At 40.8% G+C, this 19,547-nt stretch overlaps 1 protein-coding gene across 1 annotated transcript in view; it reads left to right on the top strand.

Moving 5' to 3' along the window:
* The window catches only part of SEC23IP (SEC23 interacting protein), a 21,407-nt gene extending 1,860 nt beyond the window's left edge, over window positions 1-19,547 (top strand). Inside the window, exons 2-19 of the mRNA XM_063405192.1 lie at window positions 1,952-2,478; window positions 3,868-4,063; window positions 4,533-4,726; window positions 5,017-5,106; window positions 6,260-6,380; window positions 6,715-6,804; window positions 7,432-7,573; window positions 8,810-9,018; window positions 9,588-9,706; window positions 10,293-10,463; window positions 10,857-10,952; window positions 11,134-11,340; window positions 11,494-11,649; window positions 12,200-12,302; window positions 13,209-13,394; window positions 13,833-13,995; window positions 16,099-16,199; window positions 18,364-19,547. Coding sequence (XP_063261262.1) covers window positions 1,952-2,478; window positions 3,868-4,063; window positions 4,533-4,726; window positions 5,017-5,106; window positions 6,260-6,380; window positions 6,715-6,804; window positions 7,432-7,573; window positions 8,810-9,018; window positions 9,588-9,706; window positions 10,293-10,463; window positions 10,857-10,952; window positions 11,134-11,340; window positions 11,494-11,649; window positions 12,200-12,302; window positions 13,209-13,394; window positions 13,833-13,995; window positions 16,099-16,180 — 2,852 coding nt within the window. The 3' untranslated portion in view covers window positions 16,181-16,199; window positions 18,364-19,547. The remainder of the gene's footprint in view (window positions 1-1,951; window positions 2,479-3,867; window positions 4,064-4,532; window positions 4,727-5,016; window positions 5,107-6,259; window positions 6,381-6,714; window positions 6,805-7,431; window positions 7,574-8,809; window positions 9,019-9,587; window positions 9,707-10,292; window positions 10,464-10,856; window positions 10,953-11,133; window positions 11,341-11,493; window positions 11,650-12,199; window positions 12,303-13,208; window positions 13,395-13,832; window positions 13,996-16,098; window positions 16,200-18,363) is intronic.

Below are 19,547 nucleotides of genomic sequence, written 5' to 3'. Positions count from 1 at the left end.
CCTTGTGTAGGGAGGGAGGTGCAGGAGGTTGGCACAGTCACAGGTGAAGAAAGACTGTTCTGTGCATGGGAAGAACACTCATCAAAGCTGTACACTCATTTTTTTACATTATGACGTGCTTGTTTTTGCAACAGAGATTGTGCAAAAATAGAAAAAGTCAAGAAAAGCAGTAATGTTTTGTGTTGGAAACTGCATGTGTGTGCACATACACATATAGTGTTTTTTTTGGCAGAACTTTTGTCAACCTCATTTTGCAAGGAAAGCTGCACTTGGGCTCAATCTCCAAAGCCCTTTTGAAACTGGAGAATAGTAGGTGTTTTGTGAATGTTCATTTGCTGAAGGCCTGAGAACTCTTGAGCACACTGCTGCATGTTTATGGTGGCCTGGCAGAGTGAGGTGAAGGGCTCTGCTGCCAATTGCTTGGGAAAGCTGAGAGTTGACAGTGTGGTTTGCAGTGTGCTACTCTGCCCCATGCTGATTATGACATGTGAAAGGAAGGTAGATTTTATTATTTAGAAGCTGAGACTACCAAATAAATGGTATCAATGGTACTGCTTGCAGCTGGGAGATGATCCCCAGGCCTGACTTCAGAGTAGTCATTGGCTATAAGTGGTTTTAGCATTCTTCACACAGTGGCTCACACAGGGATTTTGGCTTTGTTCCTCAAAGTGGGATCAAGTGCTGTGAGTGAAAGCAGGAGGAATTGATAAATGCAGGTGATGGCTCAAATTGACTCCGTCTGCACAGACTAAATAAAAGATGGTTAAAATAGTTCTTTTTAATCTTGGCAGCTGAGTCTTCTATGATTAATTAATTAGAACAGCAGCTTCCTAGGGAGGCTTCTCCGTGGATTCCCCTGTACTCCCTTGATGCTCACTATTAGCGCTGTGTTGGCTGTGGATAAAGCCATTTGTTGTTGGCAGCTTGAAGCTGCAGAGACTCTTGGTCTCTGCCTGGGGACTGAGCAGCAGAGCTGCTCTGTGGGGTCTTCCCCACAGCCTGGGGACATTTGATTGCCAGACAGGTAAAACACTGCTGGTTTCTGCTGGTGGCACTGGCTCCTTGCTGGTGGCACTGGCTCCTTGCTGGTGGCACTTGCTCCTTGCTGTTCCCTCAGCAGGCAGCCACTGCTGCTCATCCCATCCTTAGGTGAGCTTGCTGTGAGACCTCAGATCATGCCAAACCTCCTTTGTTCCCACTTGTTCCTAGATCACTGCGAAGTAGAAAACTGTCATTGATCAGGACCTCTTTTATTCATTTTTTCCATGCTAAAGGGCATTCATGGCCTTGCATCTTTTTAAATCCTCTTCTGCAATTATGCATAATGGAGACTGATTTTTCTACATCAGAGATGTGGCTTTTATGCAAGTCTAGAGTAGGATTTTTAGGGAGAACTGGACTAAGTCCTGCTCATTAGGGGGCTTGGGATCATGAGTTATGGCCACCATGCGAGGCAGATGAGAAACCTTGAGAGGGCTCTGCTGAAGGAGCAGGCAAGAATGGGTGGTTTAACCTGCAACTCTGGCCTATTTAGGAATGTTTTTAAGTTCTGTCTTAAAAATTGGAGCATAAAGTCCTATGCTTAGTAGCTGTTTTCATGGTGAAAGGATATGAACCAAGGTTCTTGCATTTGAGGGATAAGTGAAGTTGGGAGGGATTTTAGTGCCTGCCAGATTGCCCTGGGAAGGTCCTGACTCCGGTTATATTTTGGTTTCTTATTGAGTATTTGTTGCTTTTTCTGTGTACACTGAGTGACTTTCACAGTCCATTTTAAGTGGTCTTGAAGACTTGGTATCTCTTGTTTCATTTTATGATGTGCTGAATCAAGGATGTGTAAGCTTTATGGGGACCAACAGTTTTGGCCATAGCTGATGGTGTTACAGAACATTTTGACCCCGTACACTGATTTGAAGCTGTCACAAGATCTCTGGTGATCCTTTTGTTTTTGCAGATGATTCTGCAGATGTTGGGGAAGAGGACAGCTTCTTGGGTCAGACATCAGCCAGCCCCAACCCACCACAGACTTTCAGCTACTTCTCCCAAGTTCCCAGCACCAGCGATCCCTTTGGAAGTATTGGGCAGCCACCTTTAACAACTGTTTCAACACCTGTCGGAGCACCAGCCTTCTCCAGACCTCCCACTTCACTCCCACTCGTGTCTGGGTCACAGGATGGGCAAAATGCCTTTCCACCACACATTCCCCAGTCCCAGTCCTACAGTGCACCTCCCACTTCCCAGGTGGGAGTGGCGCCTTACCCGCCCCCTCAGCAGAGCTGTCCCCCGCCTGCCAGCGCCGCCGGGCCCGCGGGCACCCCGCAGCAGCAGGGCTACAACCCCTACAGGCACACCACGCTGAGCAGCAGGGCCAACCCCTACCTCACCCCGCCGCAGCTGCAGCACAGCCACCCCCCTGCCACCTGTGCCACCCCTGTGCCACCCCTGCAGATGTACCAGACACCCCCGGGGCCGCTCACACAGGTATGTGGCTCCTGCCACCAAAACAAGTCACTTTCCTCTTTCAGCTGTGTATTTTATCTTCTGAAGATTTTTTTCTCTGCCAAAAAGTCCCAGAAGAAGTCTTGAACCATTTTAACAGCAAAAGCTTTTCACTAGAAGTAGCTTGGAACTGTTGTTCCAGGAAAACTTCCTGATCTTTGAAGTGAGTGTACCCTGAGGCTGTGGCTCTGCCAGCCTCTGGGCATCAGGAACAAAGTCAGGTTCTGAAGTTCTGTTGCTCTTTTCTGTGGGTTTCTGAGTTTGCTGAGTTTCAGCTGTGCTGCTGCATTTTTTGTGCCTCAGCTTTAAAACAGGTCATTCAGCCATTTCAAAGATATGGGCTAAAATCTCTTTTTAAGCTGGTTTTGTTGGTGAAGCCAGAACTTTTTGAAAGTAAGTCACATAAAATTGTCAGCAAACTCTTTGAAACACACTGGATGAAGATTTTCTGTGATATAAAGCAATAATCTTAATACTTTTCTACCTGCACAAAAGCATTATTAAAGTAATGCCAATGGCTTAATAAAATGTTTACCTTGAAAACAGCAAAAACTGTTTTTATTTTTGCCTGAGCTATTGCGATATTTCTGTTATCAAGAATAAAGAATGTGAAGGTTATATGATGACAAAACATAGCAAAGGCAGTAGAACCTAAACAGTCTGGAGTTTAGTTTATATAATTTCCGAATTTCTGTTTGTTGAATTTTACATATTGTACAATATTTTGGTGCCCTTTTTTTTCCCCCTTTAAATGTATCATCAACCAAGGCAGTTGCTACTGCTGACATTGGTTGCTTTTATTTGTACTGACTGGGATTTCTGTACAATTTGTATGAAATCAGCTTTATGTAGGCTGTAGACCCTTTCAAAATCAGTTACTTTTCTTGTGCCACTGATGCTACATTTGAGTTTGAAGTCTGCCTGTTTTGGTCACTTTGCAGGAAGAGAGCTATTGCTGAAGTGGCCACTTGTTAAAATCAGGAGTCTTTATGCAAAAGCATAATTATGTGTAAATGAACAATGAGAAGAATGTGTTTTTATTTTCCTGTCAAATTTTGTGGCTATAAGAAACAAGTTCAGCTCAAGTTTTGAAAATTTTAGAGGATATTTGAACTCTCACTGATTTTAGGTAATCATGATGCTAAACCAGGGCAGTTTTTAACAGTTTGTGATAATGAAATTTACATTCTTTCTCAGTTTGAGAAGGTGTAAGTTCTCAAACAGATGATAAAGTGGACAATATTTTTAGAATGGAAGGTAATGTTTCTGGGGAGGAAAACATGTTAGAAGTGAAGTATTCCCTGTAGCAAAGTATAGAAGAGTTCTGTAAAAACCCTGTGAGACTGAGGTGCTGAGCCCTTCTGTTTTCAGTTTCCACAGTCCCAGTCCCAGCTCCAGCCTGCCAGGCCTGCAGGGCCCCTGGTGCCAGCCCCTCCTGTGCTGCTGCAGAACCAGTACGAGCCAGTGCAGCCCCACTGGTTCTACTGTAAGGAGGTGGAGGACAAGCAAATATGGATGCCATTCAGCATTCTGGATTCTGCAAAGCTGGAGGAGATCTATAATTCTGGTAAGTCCTGTCTTATCCAGAGCTGAGCAGAAGGGCTAAAGGAAGATATTGGGGTAATACCACTCGTGTGTGTGGCAGTAGTAAATAAAGTCTTAAAGATATATTTTGTCCCACTTAATTTATTTCACTGACATCATCATTGCTTGATGCTGTCAGTGTTGAGATGTATTAGATTTTCATATAGAACTCCTCATAATTTGTGTCTTGGGTTGCTTTGTTGTTAAACTGCCAGTTCTGGCATAAGTGTTTGTATTTGGGAATTTCTCTAAGCTTTTTGTTGGGTACAGAGTGTACAGAAGCATCACAGCATCACAGCTTCTCTGCTGAGGTGTGACTGTCAGTCCCAATGGCCCGAGAGCGGTGCCAGGGGTGCTGGGGCCGGGCTGAGGGAGCAGAATATTGTTCATTGACACATAATCATTCTGAGAGGGGTGTCAGTGTGGTGAGCACGTGTGGCTGTGTGTCCCAGTCCAGCCCGACCCCGAGAGCGTGGTGCTGAGCACGGACGGCGGCCGCTACGACGTGTTCCTGTACGAGCGCGTGCGCAGAGCCGTGTACTGGGACGAGGAGCCCTCGGAGGTGAGGCGCTGCCTCTGGTTCTACAAGGGAGACAAGGACAGCCGCTTCGTGCCCTACTCTGAGGACTTCAGTGACAAGCTGGAGGTCAGTCAGGCACAGGGACCTTGATAGTTCATGGTATTAATCACCTTAGAAACTCTTCTCTCTGTTTCGTGAAGAGGGTTTTCAGAATGCGCTTTCTGGAACATAATCAAATTCTGAAAGAGGAGTGTCTAGAAGGCCACATTGCTCCTGCATCAGTCCTGCACTGCTGTGACCTAAAATCTGCTTGTGTAGCTCTACGTGTGACATTTGTATATAAAGAAAGTGATGTAAATTTGAATTGGGAGAGGAGGTTGCCATGCTGGTTTTGTGTAACTTGTTTCCTGTTTCAGGCAGAATATAAGAGAGCTGTAACTACAAATCAATGGCATCGGCGACTTGAATTTCCAAACGGGGAGACAATTGTTATGCATAATCCCAAGGTAATAGATTTTGGCAGTTGTGTCTCACAGGATTCATTAAGGGGGAGTGAGCAAATGGATGGAAGCATAAACTGAATGTGGTCTTAATCTTGTATAAATCATACCAGTTGGTTGTTCTAGGTGTGTGTGCATTAAAGATGATCAGGTTTACAGAACACTGAACTTGTGCTTGCTTCAGTATGGTTAAAAGACTATGCTTTCTGAAACCTATAGAGAATATGGGTTTGCATAATAAATATTTTGGCTAAGCATAACTGGCAGCAAATGGTAAGTAATTAGAATTATTTTAACCTCAGTCTGTGCCAAATGAAAGTTATTTAAAACGAAGAGCTTTCATGTGGGAAGAGCATTAATCTGGTTATAAGGTAAATAGTTCCTTTAAGGCCTGAGAAGGTTTCTGCTCATTTTCAGGCCATAAGAAATTATAGCAAGACAAGCTTTAAACATTATTCTAAATACTCTGTGAACAGTCTCATATGGTTAAAACATGGACTTCAGCCTTATTGATCAATGCTGTTAACTGCTGTTCACTTATCACAGATGCAGTAATTAATACACAATAAAAAAATGTCCAAGGGCCAGAAAGGCTCATGGTTGCTCCTACTTAAAGTGTTTAATAATCCTGGTTAGGGAATTCTGTCCAATAAAAATCTAGAGAAGGAGCATTTAAACCACTTGGTGTAAATATGAGTTCAGACTGTAAATCCTATAAACAATTGTAGTACTGAATTCCTCACGTTCTAGGGTTTCTGGACTACTTTAGATGCTGTTGTCCTTCCCTGAAAAGCACTGCAGGTTTTTTTTATTTCTATTTTCTCCTTGTGATAGTTATTGTAAATCAGGTAGCATTCAATTTCAGTAGTCTGCTAAGGAAGAGTGGATACTGGAGACTAGGAAGGAGAAGCTTGAATAATGAGGCTGAGGAGTTAAAATGGTTCAGAATCACTGAGCAGCCCCAGCTGCTTCACCTTGTGGTTACTTTGAGTCATCTGTTTGCTTTTCACACTAATGAGGATTTTGTGGAAGAAAACATTTGATTTTCAGTTGCAAGGTAAAGCAGTCAAAAAATATGTTCAACCATGCAGTGCTTTCAGACTAACAGTGTGAGTCACGAGGGTTTTCTGTGGTTGGAACTGGACACTGTTTGTTGCAGGTCATAGTGCAGTTCCAGCCCTCTGCCACACCAGATGAATGGGGCACCACTCAGGATGGGCAGGCGAGGCCAAGGGTAGTGAAACGTGGAATTGATGATGACCATGATGAGATTCCTGATGGTAGGTGGTGAGATTCCTGGGGTACTTGGGTCTGCACTGGGAGCAGTCAGTTTGGATCTGGGCAGAAACTGGACAGTGGTGGGTGGGGTGGCTGTGTGCTGTTCCTGCCTGGAGTCTAAAGATTAAAGTTATTCCTTCATCTCAGCTGCTTGATGAGGTTATCTGGTTTTGGGGTGTTTTAATCAAAGGAGTCCTGTGGGCTCTGTTATGTCCTGAGCCATGTTATGTAATAGGCTTTATAAAACAAGTGTGTGTTACATTTCCTAGTCTCTGAACTTGACTCCTGCAGTGCATACAGGTACTCAGAATGTTTTCCTTTTTTTTTGTTCTACAGGAGAAATGTCCCAAATTGACCATCTGGTATTTATGGTTCATGGCATAGGTCCTGTATGTGACTTGAGGTTTAGAAGCATTGTTGAATGTGGTAAGTTTGGGCTTGTATAATGAGCACTTGTATTGTTGCTGTTTAAATGTGGCTATCTCTAGCTCATATTCAGATAACCATGTCTTTATAATGTTTTTTAAAGAAAAGTCTCTAATGTTAAGAAATTCAGTTTTTTCATGATTATTTTCCAAAGGCAGAATCTGTGTTCTGTCAAATTTGAAGCTTTAACTGTTACTGCTGGTACTCAATATCACACTTGCAGGGCGATTTGGGTTTTGGGATGTGTGGTGAGGGTTTTTTTGGATTGATTGGGTTTTTTGCTTTTTCTTTTTGTGGTGTGAGTGAAAGTGTTTGGTTTGTGTGGTGTGGTTTTGTGTTTGCCTTTTTTTTTTCTAAATACACTCCAAACAAAACCTTGAGTAAATTAGGAAAGCCTTGTCTGGTTATGGAGTGAACAGGCAGTCATTGTGAGAGAAATAGAAGCTTGCTAGAAAACACACTAACAAAAATCTGTGCTTTCTTTTTGTTAAAATAGTAATACTTGAAAAGATTTTTCCAGTTTTCAGTTTCCATCATTTGTATTCTGACTATCTGTAAAATTAAGGGGAAGGATCTGTTACCTGAGTATTGCAGCTATCAGATTTTCATTATTCTTTTTCTTCACAGTTGATGATTTTAGGACTGTTTCTCTGAAGTTGTTGCAGACTCACTTTAGGAAATGTTTGGAGGAGCGCAAAGTGAGCAGGGTGGAATTCCTTCCAGTTCATTGGCACAGCTCTCTGCATGGAGATGCAACAGGTGTAGACAGGTGAGGGCATTGTTTAATGTTGAAAACATCTTAAAAGCTGCTTTTTATTGGGTTATGGAAAGTGGAGAAAAAGAGCAGCTCGTATGCTCTGCAGGTTATAAGAGTAAATGTATGATTGGATGAGAGAATTGCAGACTTTTGTAAATTAACATTTTGATGAGGAGTATTTGGAAAGCTGGAAAGGTGTGAGGAATATTTCTCTTGTTTCTTTTTGTGCACACAACTTTCCAGTACTGAATTTTCATCAAAGTGAATGATACTTGATGATGAGTGAGTGTGTAGAGGTTATGATCACAAGTATGAGGTGTTGAGCCTGGAGATGTTTTGTCCATGAGGTGTGGACAATTTAGAGTGGAGAGTTTTCTATTCTTTACTTTCCTGCAGTCCGAATTTGACCCTAGGAGTTATTTCTGAGGAGGGCATTGAGCCCTCTGTCCAGTCCTAGAGGAGTGCCTGAATTATGATTAGGCACTTGAGCTAGGGGGTTCCTTTTTTGAAGCAAAGTATCTATATTTGGGTAGAAGTGTTAAACAGCATTTAAATATCTGTTTTAAAATCCCTTCTCTGTCCCTATCCCTTTGCTGTGACTTCACATTTCAAGCTGTTCCCCTTGCTCAAAGCTGGGTAAGTAAAAATTGTGAGGTGTGAACCTGTGCCCCTTAAAGCAATGCTGATGTTCTCCAGACTGTTCTAACTCAGTCAAATCACACTGCTTTCCTCCAGCCTTGGTGTTTTATTTGCATTTGAGCTCTGCATGAGGAGGGAACCTTATTGTTAGTCAAACCAGGCAGTCTCAAGTCTATAGCAATTCCCCTGCAGCTGTCTTGACTCCAGGCAGGCAGATGGTGATGCCAAACTTTTTCTTCAAAAAGAGAGTATTACCATTCTCTGATTCTAATTTTATATGTGAGTTCCTTTTCCTCTTCCTCTTCAATCTGCTCACCAAACTTCCCTGGTACTTTATGAGAACAGTGTTGGAATAGAGAAGAGGTTATTTCAGGCATCTCTTCAGCCTGGAGAGGAAAAAAAAGGGGCTGTATCTTTCACAAATATTACAATCAGCAGGTAGCATTAATGTGTGAATATGCAACAAGGCCAGAAGGCTGTATGGATTTTTAAAATCTCTTCAGAGACCCTTTCTGTAGCATTTACATTGCATTAATTTCAAAAACCAACTAAGTTCTCACGGGCGTTTCTTTAAAGACTTTCATGCTTTTAACCATTCTGTGTTACCAGGAACATAAAGAAAATCACTTTGCCGAGCATCGGTCGCCTGAGGCACTTCACCAACGAAACGCTGCTGGACATCCTGTTCTACAACAGCCCCACCTACTGCCAGACCATCGTGGATAAAGTGGGCATGGAGATGAACCGCCTCTACGCGCTCTTCATGAGCCGTAACCCCGACTTCAGAGGGGGCGTCTCTGTGGCTGGCCACAGCTTGGGTGAGTGGCAAAGGAAAACGGCCCCTTTGTTATGCATAAAAGTCAAATGAGCTGTCTTTCAGAAAATAGCTGACAAATTCCTCTCTGCAGCTGAGTTTATCAGGCTTTGAGAGAAAGTTAGTACTTCCCTTCAGGAAAACTTAGTGTCAGGAAATCTGTGTTTAAAAGTTATTTCCTGTCTTCTTAGGTGGGTGATGTCTTTCTCAGAACCTCCACTTTGTAAAAGTACAGGCATTTTTTGGAAGACTAGAGAGACTCTACAAAGACTAGACTTTGTAGAGCAGCATAATGACATACTGGTTTGAACTGGAATTTTTCCTCGAGTTCATCAATCTCAGGTGTTTAAGGAAAAATAGTTTAGTCATGGCAGCTACATAAAGCATGAACAGGGGAGAAAAGGGGTTGCTTCTAGCTGAGGGTGATTATGTTAAAGTTAATATATTTAATTCAGCCATCTCTTTTGATCAAACTATACTGTGACATTGCTATTGCATATAAATCTGCAATTAAGATTTAGGGACGGGAAAACCTGGTATTTTTCCCAAATCAACTCTAATTCCCGTTTGCAGGTTCCTTAATTTTATTTGACATACTGTCTAACCAGAAGGACTTGGCTTCATCAGTAAATTCTGGACCATTCTCTGGTGTTAATGGGAGTGTGAAGGATGTGGCTGTTCATGACAAACAGGTAATTTGCATGCTGGTATTTCCAGGCCAATAGATCTGGTATTTTTGATCATTTTTTTCTTAACTTTTCAGGATTTATTACCTGAACCAAGTTTGTGGGTTTGATAGTACATTTAAATATGTTAATGGGAAGGTGTTGTTTTGTAAATATTGTCATTTCTCAGGACAAATTAATTCGATCTCTCTTAAGTTCCAAGTAGGCCAGTAATGAGATTTGATGTTGAACATCAGCTTTGATTCTTGTGAACGTGTAACTTTTTCTAACAGTATCTAAGTGGTGGGGGAGATGTATAAAAGGGAAAGAATCTGTGTTTGGACTAGAAATGGTGACCAGTTGTTTGAGGAATAAAAGGAAGCATTTTTGAGTGTTTTGTCTCTCGTAGTAATTTTTAAATATTTTAAATGTTTATTTTGCAGGCCTGTTTTAGTGGAAAATCTTTATTGTGCTTCACTAAAAATGGATATATATTTACAGAGTTTGCTTGATAATGTTTTTAGGAGAAAGTAGTTAGACTTGGTTTGGCTTGCTGCTTCCTGGTTTTCCACTGTTAGAGGATGTGATCCTGTTTCTGTGCTGTTTTGTTGAGATGACTGAAGATACCAGCTCCCTGGGCTCCTCCATTGCAACCTCTGCTGATGACCTGTGTGAGCCTGAGGCAGAGGAGGACGTTCCCACTCTGCAGAAGACTCTGGAAATGCTCAGCTTGGCAGAGTACGCCAGCACCTTCGAGAAGGAGCGGATCGACATGGAGTCTCTGGTACAGAAATGTTCACTGGACTTGGAGGGGTTGCCCAAGCTGTGGAGGTTTATGTTTGGGTTTTCTTGTTGTTGTTTTGTTTTTCCTTTCCTTTTCCTTTCCTTTCTGTGGCCATGAAAGTAGTTGCAAATATAAGATAATCAATGCATGACTTGAAGACTGAATGTTCTGCAGCTCTTGTTGTTTTTTTCTTGGTGTGGCGCATCCTCCCGGTTATGTTAAGGCACTTGGTGTCATGTCTTTTAAATTTTTTTTTTCTTTTTTTTTATAAATTGACTTAAATTCATAAGTCATCACCAGTAAGAAATTACTCATTTTACTAGAAAAGTTATAAGTACTTTTTCTACTCGAAAAATATCTTCTGATGTGTGTATTTGGTGTTTGTTTCTTAAGCTCATGTGTACAGTTGATGACCTGAAGGAGATGGGGATACCTCTTGGACCAAGAAAGAAAATAGCTAATTTTGTAAAAGACAGAGCAGCCAAGCAGGTAAATACATATTTCAGGATTGAAATTAGAAGTTGTTAAGCAAATGTTACAACACACACCTTGTTGTGGAGTAGCTTCTATTCTTGAACACTCTTGTTAACATCCTGGATATGTTAAAAGAATTTTGACTATTGTGAAATTAACTTTTTTTTCTCCCTAAATTTAAAACTTTTCTCAAAAGGAACAGAAGAAAGCAGTAGCAGAAAAGAAAGCAGTGCTGGCTGCCACACTCCAGACTCAGGAAGACACCCAGAAACCAAAAGAGGCAGTTTCTTCTGTCTCACCCTCGGAGTCTGGTCAGATGCACTCAAAGAGGAAGCTCCCAGTTGGTGCATCCGTGTCTTCTGTGAACATTGACTATGAGTATTTTGAAGTTGGAACTGGCCAGGTGAGAGTACATACATCTAAATGATCTGAACAATTTAAAGGATTTGATCAATTCTCTCTTTTCACTATTTTTTTTTTAATGTTGATGACCTTTTGCTGCTTCCTTTGAAGCCGGCAGTTCTGAGAGATGATGTGTCTGGTTTCTGCCTGGTAGGTTTCTGTGGTTTACAGTGCACTGGACTTTGAACCAGATATTTTCTTTGCGCTTGGTTCCCCTATTGGTGTGTTCCTGACTGTGAGGGGTGTGGAGAAGATTGATGAAAACTACAGGCTCCCTACCTGCAAGGGCTTCTTCAATATCTATCACCCAGTGAGTAGCAGTGCTTTTCAGATTTGATTTTAGCTGATGTAGGTGACAGAAAAGGCAGAATACTAAGTTTTACCTTCGGAGCATTACACCTCTTGTTCCCCTGTGTACATTTCCAGGCATGGGTTGTTTTGATAATATTTCCCTTGTTTCTTTTCAGAATTAAGGAAGGGCTTTTTTTGGGGGGTGGGGGTTGGAAATGTTTGGGTTTTTTCATTAATTCGTAGATTTTTATGGAATATTTGTATTTTTACATGCATTGTTTGTCCTTCTCTGTCTCATTTTGCTTAACAATTCAACAGTGACATGTTGATAGAGAATGAGTGCAAGGAAATCTTGCTGTTGTGTTTCCTCATTAGAATCTCCTTCTGTAGGAGAACAAGACCAAAGTAGTTCATGAGCCTGCTTAATATATCATGAACTGAATTTCTGTAAATTCAAATAGTGCAGAATTCAAAAATGATTGTTTATAAACCATAAATAGGGATTTTTTTCACTGAAATGTGATAATTAGAATAATTTTAAAGATAACTAAACTGTTGTCTCTTAACAGCTGGATCCAGTAGCTTACAGGTTAGAACCAATGATCATCGAAGATACGGATTTAAAACCAGTTCTCATTCCACATCATAAAGGCAGAAAAAGACTTCATCTGGGTAAAAAAAACCTTATTTCATATGGATCCTATTCATAATTTACTCAGTTGATGCATTAGAATATTGTAAGATTTTAACAGACCAATGAATATCCCTGGATATCTGATTCCATATTTTTCCTAAACATCAGAGGTGATTCCACCCAGCCCTGTAATTTGGGCATTCACAATTTCATTCAAAAGTAATAATCATATTTCCTCCAGATTTAACCTTCTCCTTACCAAAGTTCCATTAAAAATTGCTGTACGTTGCTTGATCTAGGAAACTGTGAAACAGAAACTAAATTTATTGGTGTCCCTAATGCCCACCATGGTGTGTTTAACCAGAGTCTGTTCAGTGTTGGAAACCCTGAGGGAAAAGGAGCTTCTGTAGCCATTGGAGGGCAAAGACTGATTTTGTCACTCACTGGTGCACATCAGACCAAGGTGCTCTACTTAAATTTTGCACATCTAATAAGAAAAGTCAGTTTTGCTGTTGTGCAAGTTAACAGAGCCCTCCTGAAAGCCTTGCTTCAGGCACTTGAAAACATTCTGCAGCATCTGTCCTTGGAATTGTCCCTTAGAGTGAGTCTGCTTTGCTAGACTACACAAGCTACTTGTTTCAGGTTACAACTCTCTAAAAGTGTCTTTAGTAAAGGAGAAAAATATGGTCTGTTGCTCCTTACTGTTTTTACTTTGATGTAGGTGGATTCCTTGGCCCGTTCAGTAAGAAGTCAATTGTGTATTAATAACATTTCACCTAATCTTTAAAATGGAATAGGGAAGCAAAAACTGCACATTTATGACACAGCAGGCCTGTTTCCCCTAGTATTTGTGATGTTTATTGAACAGAATTTCATCATTCTGGTTTTAGTTGGTAATTTTAAATCATTCTAAATTCAATTTTTTGGTTTTTTTTCTTTCTCAGAGCTGAAGGACTCTCTGTCTCGCATGGGATCTGATCTGAAGCAGGGCTTTATCAGCTCTTTGAAGAGTGCATGGCAGACCCTCAATGAATTTGCACGTGCTCATACATCTTCAACCCAGCTGCAGGCAGAACTGGAGAAAGTAGCTAACCAGATTAAAGAGGAGGAAGAAAAGCAGGTGGTGGAAGGTACATGGACACATTATTGGTTTCCCTGTAACTTACTTATCTCAAATAAGTTGACACTTGAATATCCCAGTGACTGTTTGCTATTGATTTTCCTGACCGTGTTAAGGAGGTCTCTGCTAAAAGCCAGGTTCCCACCAAAGCTGCTCTCTCACTGTCCCCCTCAGCTGGGTGTGGGAGAGAAATTACAATGAAAGCTTTGTAGGTTGGAGTGAGTTCAGGGAGAGATCACTCAGTAGTTACTTCATAAGAAAAGTGTTTAAAAGAAGTAAGCCTATAGTTCAGTAACCTTTCTGAACCATTCTGGCCAGTACAGGTTGTTATTAATGTCTTATCACAAACACTTGGAAATTACAGCAGGAAAAATGGGCAGTATTTCTCAATTATAGTCAAGCAGGCTGTGCTTGAAAACAGTTCAAATCTGAAACTCTTTGATTTTAGCTGAGAAGATCACTGAAAGCCCAGACCCTCCAAAAGATGAAGATGTGTCAGTGAAGGTTGGGATGCTGAACGGAGGGCGTCGCATTGATTATGTTCTACAGGAGAAACCAATAGAAAGCTTCAATGAGTACCTGTTTGCTCTGCAGAGCCACCTGTGCTACTGGTAAGGGGAAAGATCTGTGATTCCAGAAGGGCTGCTTAAGGTACACAGGATGTGTGATTGTCCAGGAGTGTTGGGCTCAGGGTGTTGTGCTTGGATGTCACTATTTCATAATTAAATTTCAAAATAAGATCCTGTATTATCACACAGTGAACAAATTTTTTGCAGTAAAGACATTTGACACTGTTCTCTTGACCTTTGACACTTCAGAGTTTTAACTACTGTCAAAATAACTACTGTTATTTTCAAAACAAGGAGAGCTCTGGAAGCGTTTTGGCAACTGTAGCTTTTCCAATAAAACTGTTCACAAAGGATTGTTATTAGACTACAATAAGTGGTAAAACGTTATTGCTTCTTCTGGCAGAGCAAAGGATGTGTGAACTATATTTAACAACACCTCTTGGTATGTAATAGCCAACCTTGGGTGTCAGCTGTGAGCTGTGCAAAGTGGTGTTGGTGGGAGGAGAGACTTGTCTCTCATTTTGAGTTCAGCAGGTGCTCTACAAAGGGTGCTGTAGGTTCTTTCTGAAGGTTTTGATTTTCAGTAGGTGATTTGAGCAGCAGGCTTTTTTTCCAAAGGTTAAAATACAGCTCTGAACACATGACCTGAAGGGTCTCGTTAGAGCCATCAGCACTTCCCTGGAAGCTCAGCCCCTGCCCCAGGAGGGGTTCCCAGGGCTGCTGCAGGCACTGAGCTCCGAGGTGACCCGGTGGTGGCAGTGGAAGCTCAGCCCCTGCCCCAGGAGGGGTTCCCGGGGCTGCTGTGGGCACTGAGCTCCGAGGTGACCCGGTGGTGGCAGTGGAAGCTCAGCCCCTGCCCCAGGAGGGGTTCCCGGGGCTGCTGTGGGCACTCAGCTCCGAGGTGACCCGGTGGTGGCAGTGCCGTTCCACAGGCAGGGCTGAAGGGATGGGAATTCTTTCCACAGGGTGGCAGCCGATCACTGCCAGGATTTTCAAAACTTGGTACCTGGAGCCGTTTTTGTCATTCGAGTAAGGAAGATAAGCACAGAGATGAATGACCCAAATAGGAGGGCATTTTTTTCCTAAGAAATGGTGGGAAAAGCTTTAAAAGAAATGCTCTGAGTGTTGCAGGGATTGGAGCTTCTATGTTGAACCTTCTGCTTGCTTGTTTGCTGCTCATTTAATGCAGAAACCATCAAGAAATGTCTGTGCTGAACTGTGGAAAATACATGTAGTCCCTCAGCTTGCATGTTCAATTCTGTACTGGTGTTCTGCAAATTATGTTCCTCACATTTGGAGGATCACAGTTCTGACCATCTAAATCTCCTTTACTGGTTCCCTATATCTTTTTTCTTAAAAGCACAGGAAGCTGCCCTTATCTAACAGTTCCTGTAGCTTTGGAACTTTGTTAAAATTTGCCTGTTTAACATTATTTTTTATGTTGGTATTGTTTATGTGTGTTTACATAGCATTTTACAGACGATGAAGAAAATAAAGTCTCATCCTGTTAACTTTAAATTCAAGTAGCCCAAAGCTTTGATATTTGAAAATAGGAGGAGAAACAGCCACTTGGAAACATGGCACTTGAATGATATTAATCTTTAAATTATTTAAGAGCTATCTAACATTTTAATGGTACGGAAGAGTTGAAGACTATGGGTATTCAATATAGTCTGTTTACAATTAAGGGCCTGCCAGGTAGAGAAGAATTAAAATATTGCTGCCAGAACTGGGCTAATTAATGGAATATGTCCAGGACAAAAAGTGATACATTATTTGGGGAGATTAAGATAAGGAGGTAACATCAAACAAGTGGATAGAGGAGAGGATTTAGAGTTGCAGCATAGGAAGTTAAGGAGGACAGGGGGAGGAAATGCACTGGAAAAAGGTAAATGTACAGGCTAGGGTTGATAGCAGAACTAATGCAAAACTTGTGTAGAATTATAGCTTGAAGCAAGTTGGTAGAGGTAAGGCCACGTTCATGAAAAATAAATACTAGGCCAAGAGGTTGTGCAAACTTTTTAGAGAGCTGAAATAGGATGGAATGTGACTTAGGAGAATTAGAAGATGGAACATACTGAACTAACTTTTTCCCCTTTTTTTCTTCCCTTTTCCCATTTGTTTTATTTATTTAATTTTTCATAGGGGATCTGAAGACACTGCCTTGCTGTTTCTCAAAGAGATATACAGGACCATGAATATCCATCCTGAGCAGCCACAACATTGATGTATAAAAACATGAATTTGTAAGTTTACTCTAATGTAACTTCTGTGCTCATATCAAATGCAGCTGCAGCTTAGATGTCTTTACTTTCCCTTTCTCCTCTGAAGTTTAAACTATGAAGCAGAGAGCCATAAAATGTCATTTTGATTGCAAAAACAGTTTCTAAACTTGAATGCCTTTGAGTTCTTCTTTTCATTCCCAGAAGATATCTGATGTTAGTGCTTTTGGTACTGGATAATAATTGCCACTACAAATACAACCAAAGTATGATCTCTTTATTATTCTTCCCCCTCAGTTCGATTGTTTAGTGCATATTCAAGAAAAGGCAAATTTGGTGAAATTGGATATGATGAAACTTTATTCACAGTGCAGTAGATTAAAGAACCCCAGCAGTGTTTCACTGTTGCAATGTCCATATTGGATTGGTTGACCAATGGTGCACATTTGCTAGCAAAAAGCTGTTTATCTCCTAAGGAGGTGTTAAACATTGCTCTTGATAAATTAATGAGATTCTTATACAGGTCAGTATTTTATTATCTTTGTACAGATTGAGAATTTCAGTAGAACAAGTGAAATGACACGGCATGGAAGATTGCTTTGAAAAGAAATTAAATACACATTATAATTGAGTATCTTAGAGCTGAAATATTCTTGCAGATATTTTTATTTTAAGATGTAGGTTTCCAAACTGAGCATCTGTATTGTACCAGTTTGCATCACTGGATGTTACAGAAAAGAAAATGCTTTCTTTTGAGGAGCAAGGAAGAAATAATGGTACACCTTGCCTTTTTGGAATCATACAAGATAGTTTCTGATGTATTTCTCCATTTTCAGAAGAACTGATAATGTCAAGGTACATAAATACCCAGCATGAAGAGAAATGCTTGACATTTGAGAGGAATATTTTAGGTATCTTTCATTGCTACCATACAGTTTTAGTACTCTTTTGTAACAGAATGCTTCTGATGGTCAGTTGATAGCAGATTTTTAAAATAGAATGTCAAGGCTGATCAAATGCATTTCTTTAAAGCGTGGAGAAGTAAAAGGGAAAAGGCAGCAGCTGGCTGCACAGCTCTGACAGTGCTGTATCAGTCATCACAATGCCTTGTGCAGAGTCTCAAGTCACAGTTGCACAACTTTTTCTCTATTTCTTTTTGATGGCTCTGGTTGAAATCACAGGAATCTCATTGCTAAGGAAATGCCTTTAAGCCTCATTGCAGGGGGGAGTGGGATGTGAAGATCTATCAGTGCAAAGCTCAGAGGAGTTTGTTGCTCAGCTGCAGCAGGCACTGGGATGGATAATTGTGGTTTTTTCATGGAGAACTACACGGTTGGGGGACCCAAGTTTAGCAGGATGTCACACAGCAAAGCATGGTCAGGAAACTGTAATTCCATGAGGAATTGCTCAGAATGGCCCTCAGCACTGGACAGTTTGAGACTGGGATTCGGATGCCAGAGGCTTAAACGGGAGGGCAGAATGCACTGAAGTGATGTCTTGGGAGGGCTGCACACCACAAGACCAGGATCTTTTCCACATAAATGTCTTTACATGTGCTTTGTAAAGTATTTTCACATCACAAGGAATCTGAAGAAGTGGAAGATTCTCCCCTAGTGCTTTTAGTCATGTTGGTTTTATTCCCTTTTTTCTGTTCTTTTAAGACCTTCAAACGTGAAGGGTGGCGGTGTGAAGGTAATGGATTATCCAGTGGTGCCTCTGACAGCAACATCCATTTTATTTTGTATGAGTGACTTGATTTAGCTCTTCTAGACCATCCTGAGGCTGCTCTTTGTGAAACAGTATTTTAAGGTTTCATGTAAACAATGGAATGAAGTGCACCAGCAGATTAAACCTTGGACATATGAACTATCATCATCCTCAGCAGGATAATTTATTACCAAAGCTAAAGAACCTAACAGCTGGTTGAAATGTATAATGAATGACACCCTATTAGCAGTTGTGATCTTTTTCTGTTTGCAGTTGTAATTGCCACTTTGTGTCCACAGAAAGTACATTTCAGAGGCTTACTGTATGAAAAATTTGATAAAAACATGTATGGATTTTTAGATCTTTTTGAGTCCTCTAGAAATTGAATGGTGGCATATTTAATTTGATTAGTTACTACTGCAGAAATAGAAAACCTGATTTCCTATTTCCAATATGTCCATCTTCTGTTCTCTCTGCACAGCCATACCCATTGCTCCAGCAGACCTGGTGAAAAACCCTCTGAGGAACATCTTGGATTTTCATAGTTACATATGACAGGATAAGCATCAGAGGTTTTTTTCCCTGCCAATCCAGAACTTGCTTGGATTCTACCTTCTTGTGTCACTTCAAGCAAACTTGAGTTATGACATGATCAGCACTGTCATTCAGGAGATGGATGGAATGTCACAGTTTTGATCTTAAATCAGTTCAGTTGTACCTTTGCCAAATCTAAGGTGATGGAAGAAGGTTTGTTTGGCATGCAAATCATAACTTCTCTCCTTCAGCTCTCCTCTCCCAGCTGGCTGCCAGACATGCTTTGCCTGCCAAGGCAGCATGTCCTTAGTAAAAAGGACTTGATGAGAAACAGCAATAATCTACTTTTCTTGACACATTTGTTCATCCACCTTTAAGAAATGAAATGTGAACTGTAGTTATAACCATCTTTAATACGGATTACACAAACCAGTTCATATTTACTAAAAACTAGCAACCAGAATAATTTTCTTACTATTGTAAGTGTGATGGAGATTATTTTATAAAGACCTTTTTAAGCCTCTGTTAAGAGTTTTATTGTGGCTTTTTTTTTAAGTGAAAATGAACATTTGAATTTGAAAATATTAGAAGTTTGTTACAGCTAGTTCCGTGTTCACGTATCCTGAAATGAGGAGTGATTTAAAATGACATTTTGATCTGGTAATTATAGAATCACAGACTATTCTAAGTTAATTAAGGCAATTTTAGTGAAATTAGGCTGCAGTTGCGAGAACTAAAACACTTACCTTGACCTTGCAGTTTAACATCTCAGAACAGTTACTGTAAATAGGAACCTGAAGCTTATGGGTGTTGGATAATAATCTAGATCCAGCCCTGCAATCCAGACTCCGTTGTCATGTGATGAGGTTGAGGTGAGTTAGGTATTGTGAAACCCTTGGAATTCATGTCTGAATACTGAGCTTCTGTAGCTTTCCTCTGGCTTCAATTTACACACACATTGTGGCTTTCCTTGATATTAGTGGCTTAACCTTATTCCTGATTATTTGCCTCTGTTACTACAGTAAACAAATTTTGAAATGCAGTTTGGTTTTTTTTATTCCTTGATACATGTAAAATACACATTATTGTGTATATAAACTGATTGCTGTAATTAAAATTACCTTACTTCCA

Source organism: Prinia subflava, chromosome 9 (genome assembly GCF_021018805.1).
Source record: "Prinia subflava isolate CZ2003 ecotype Zambia chromosome 9, Cam_Psub_1.2, whole genome shotgun sequence".
In the NCBI taxonomy this organism is placed as follows: Eukaryota; Metazoa; Chordata; class Aves; order Passeriformes; family Cisticolidae; genus Prinia; species Prinia subflava.
Note: the sequence above shows the minus strand (reverse complement) of the source record. Positions and strands in the feature narration are given on the sequence as shown.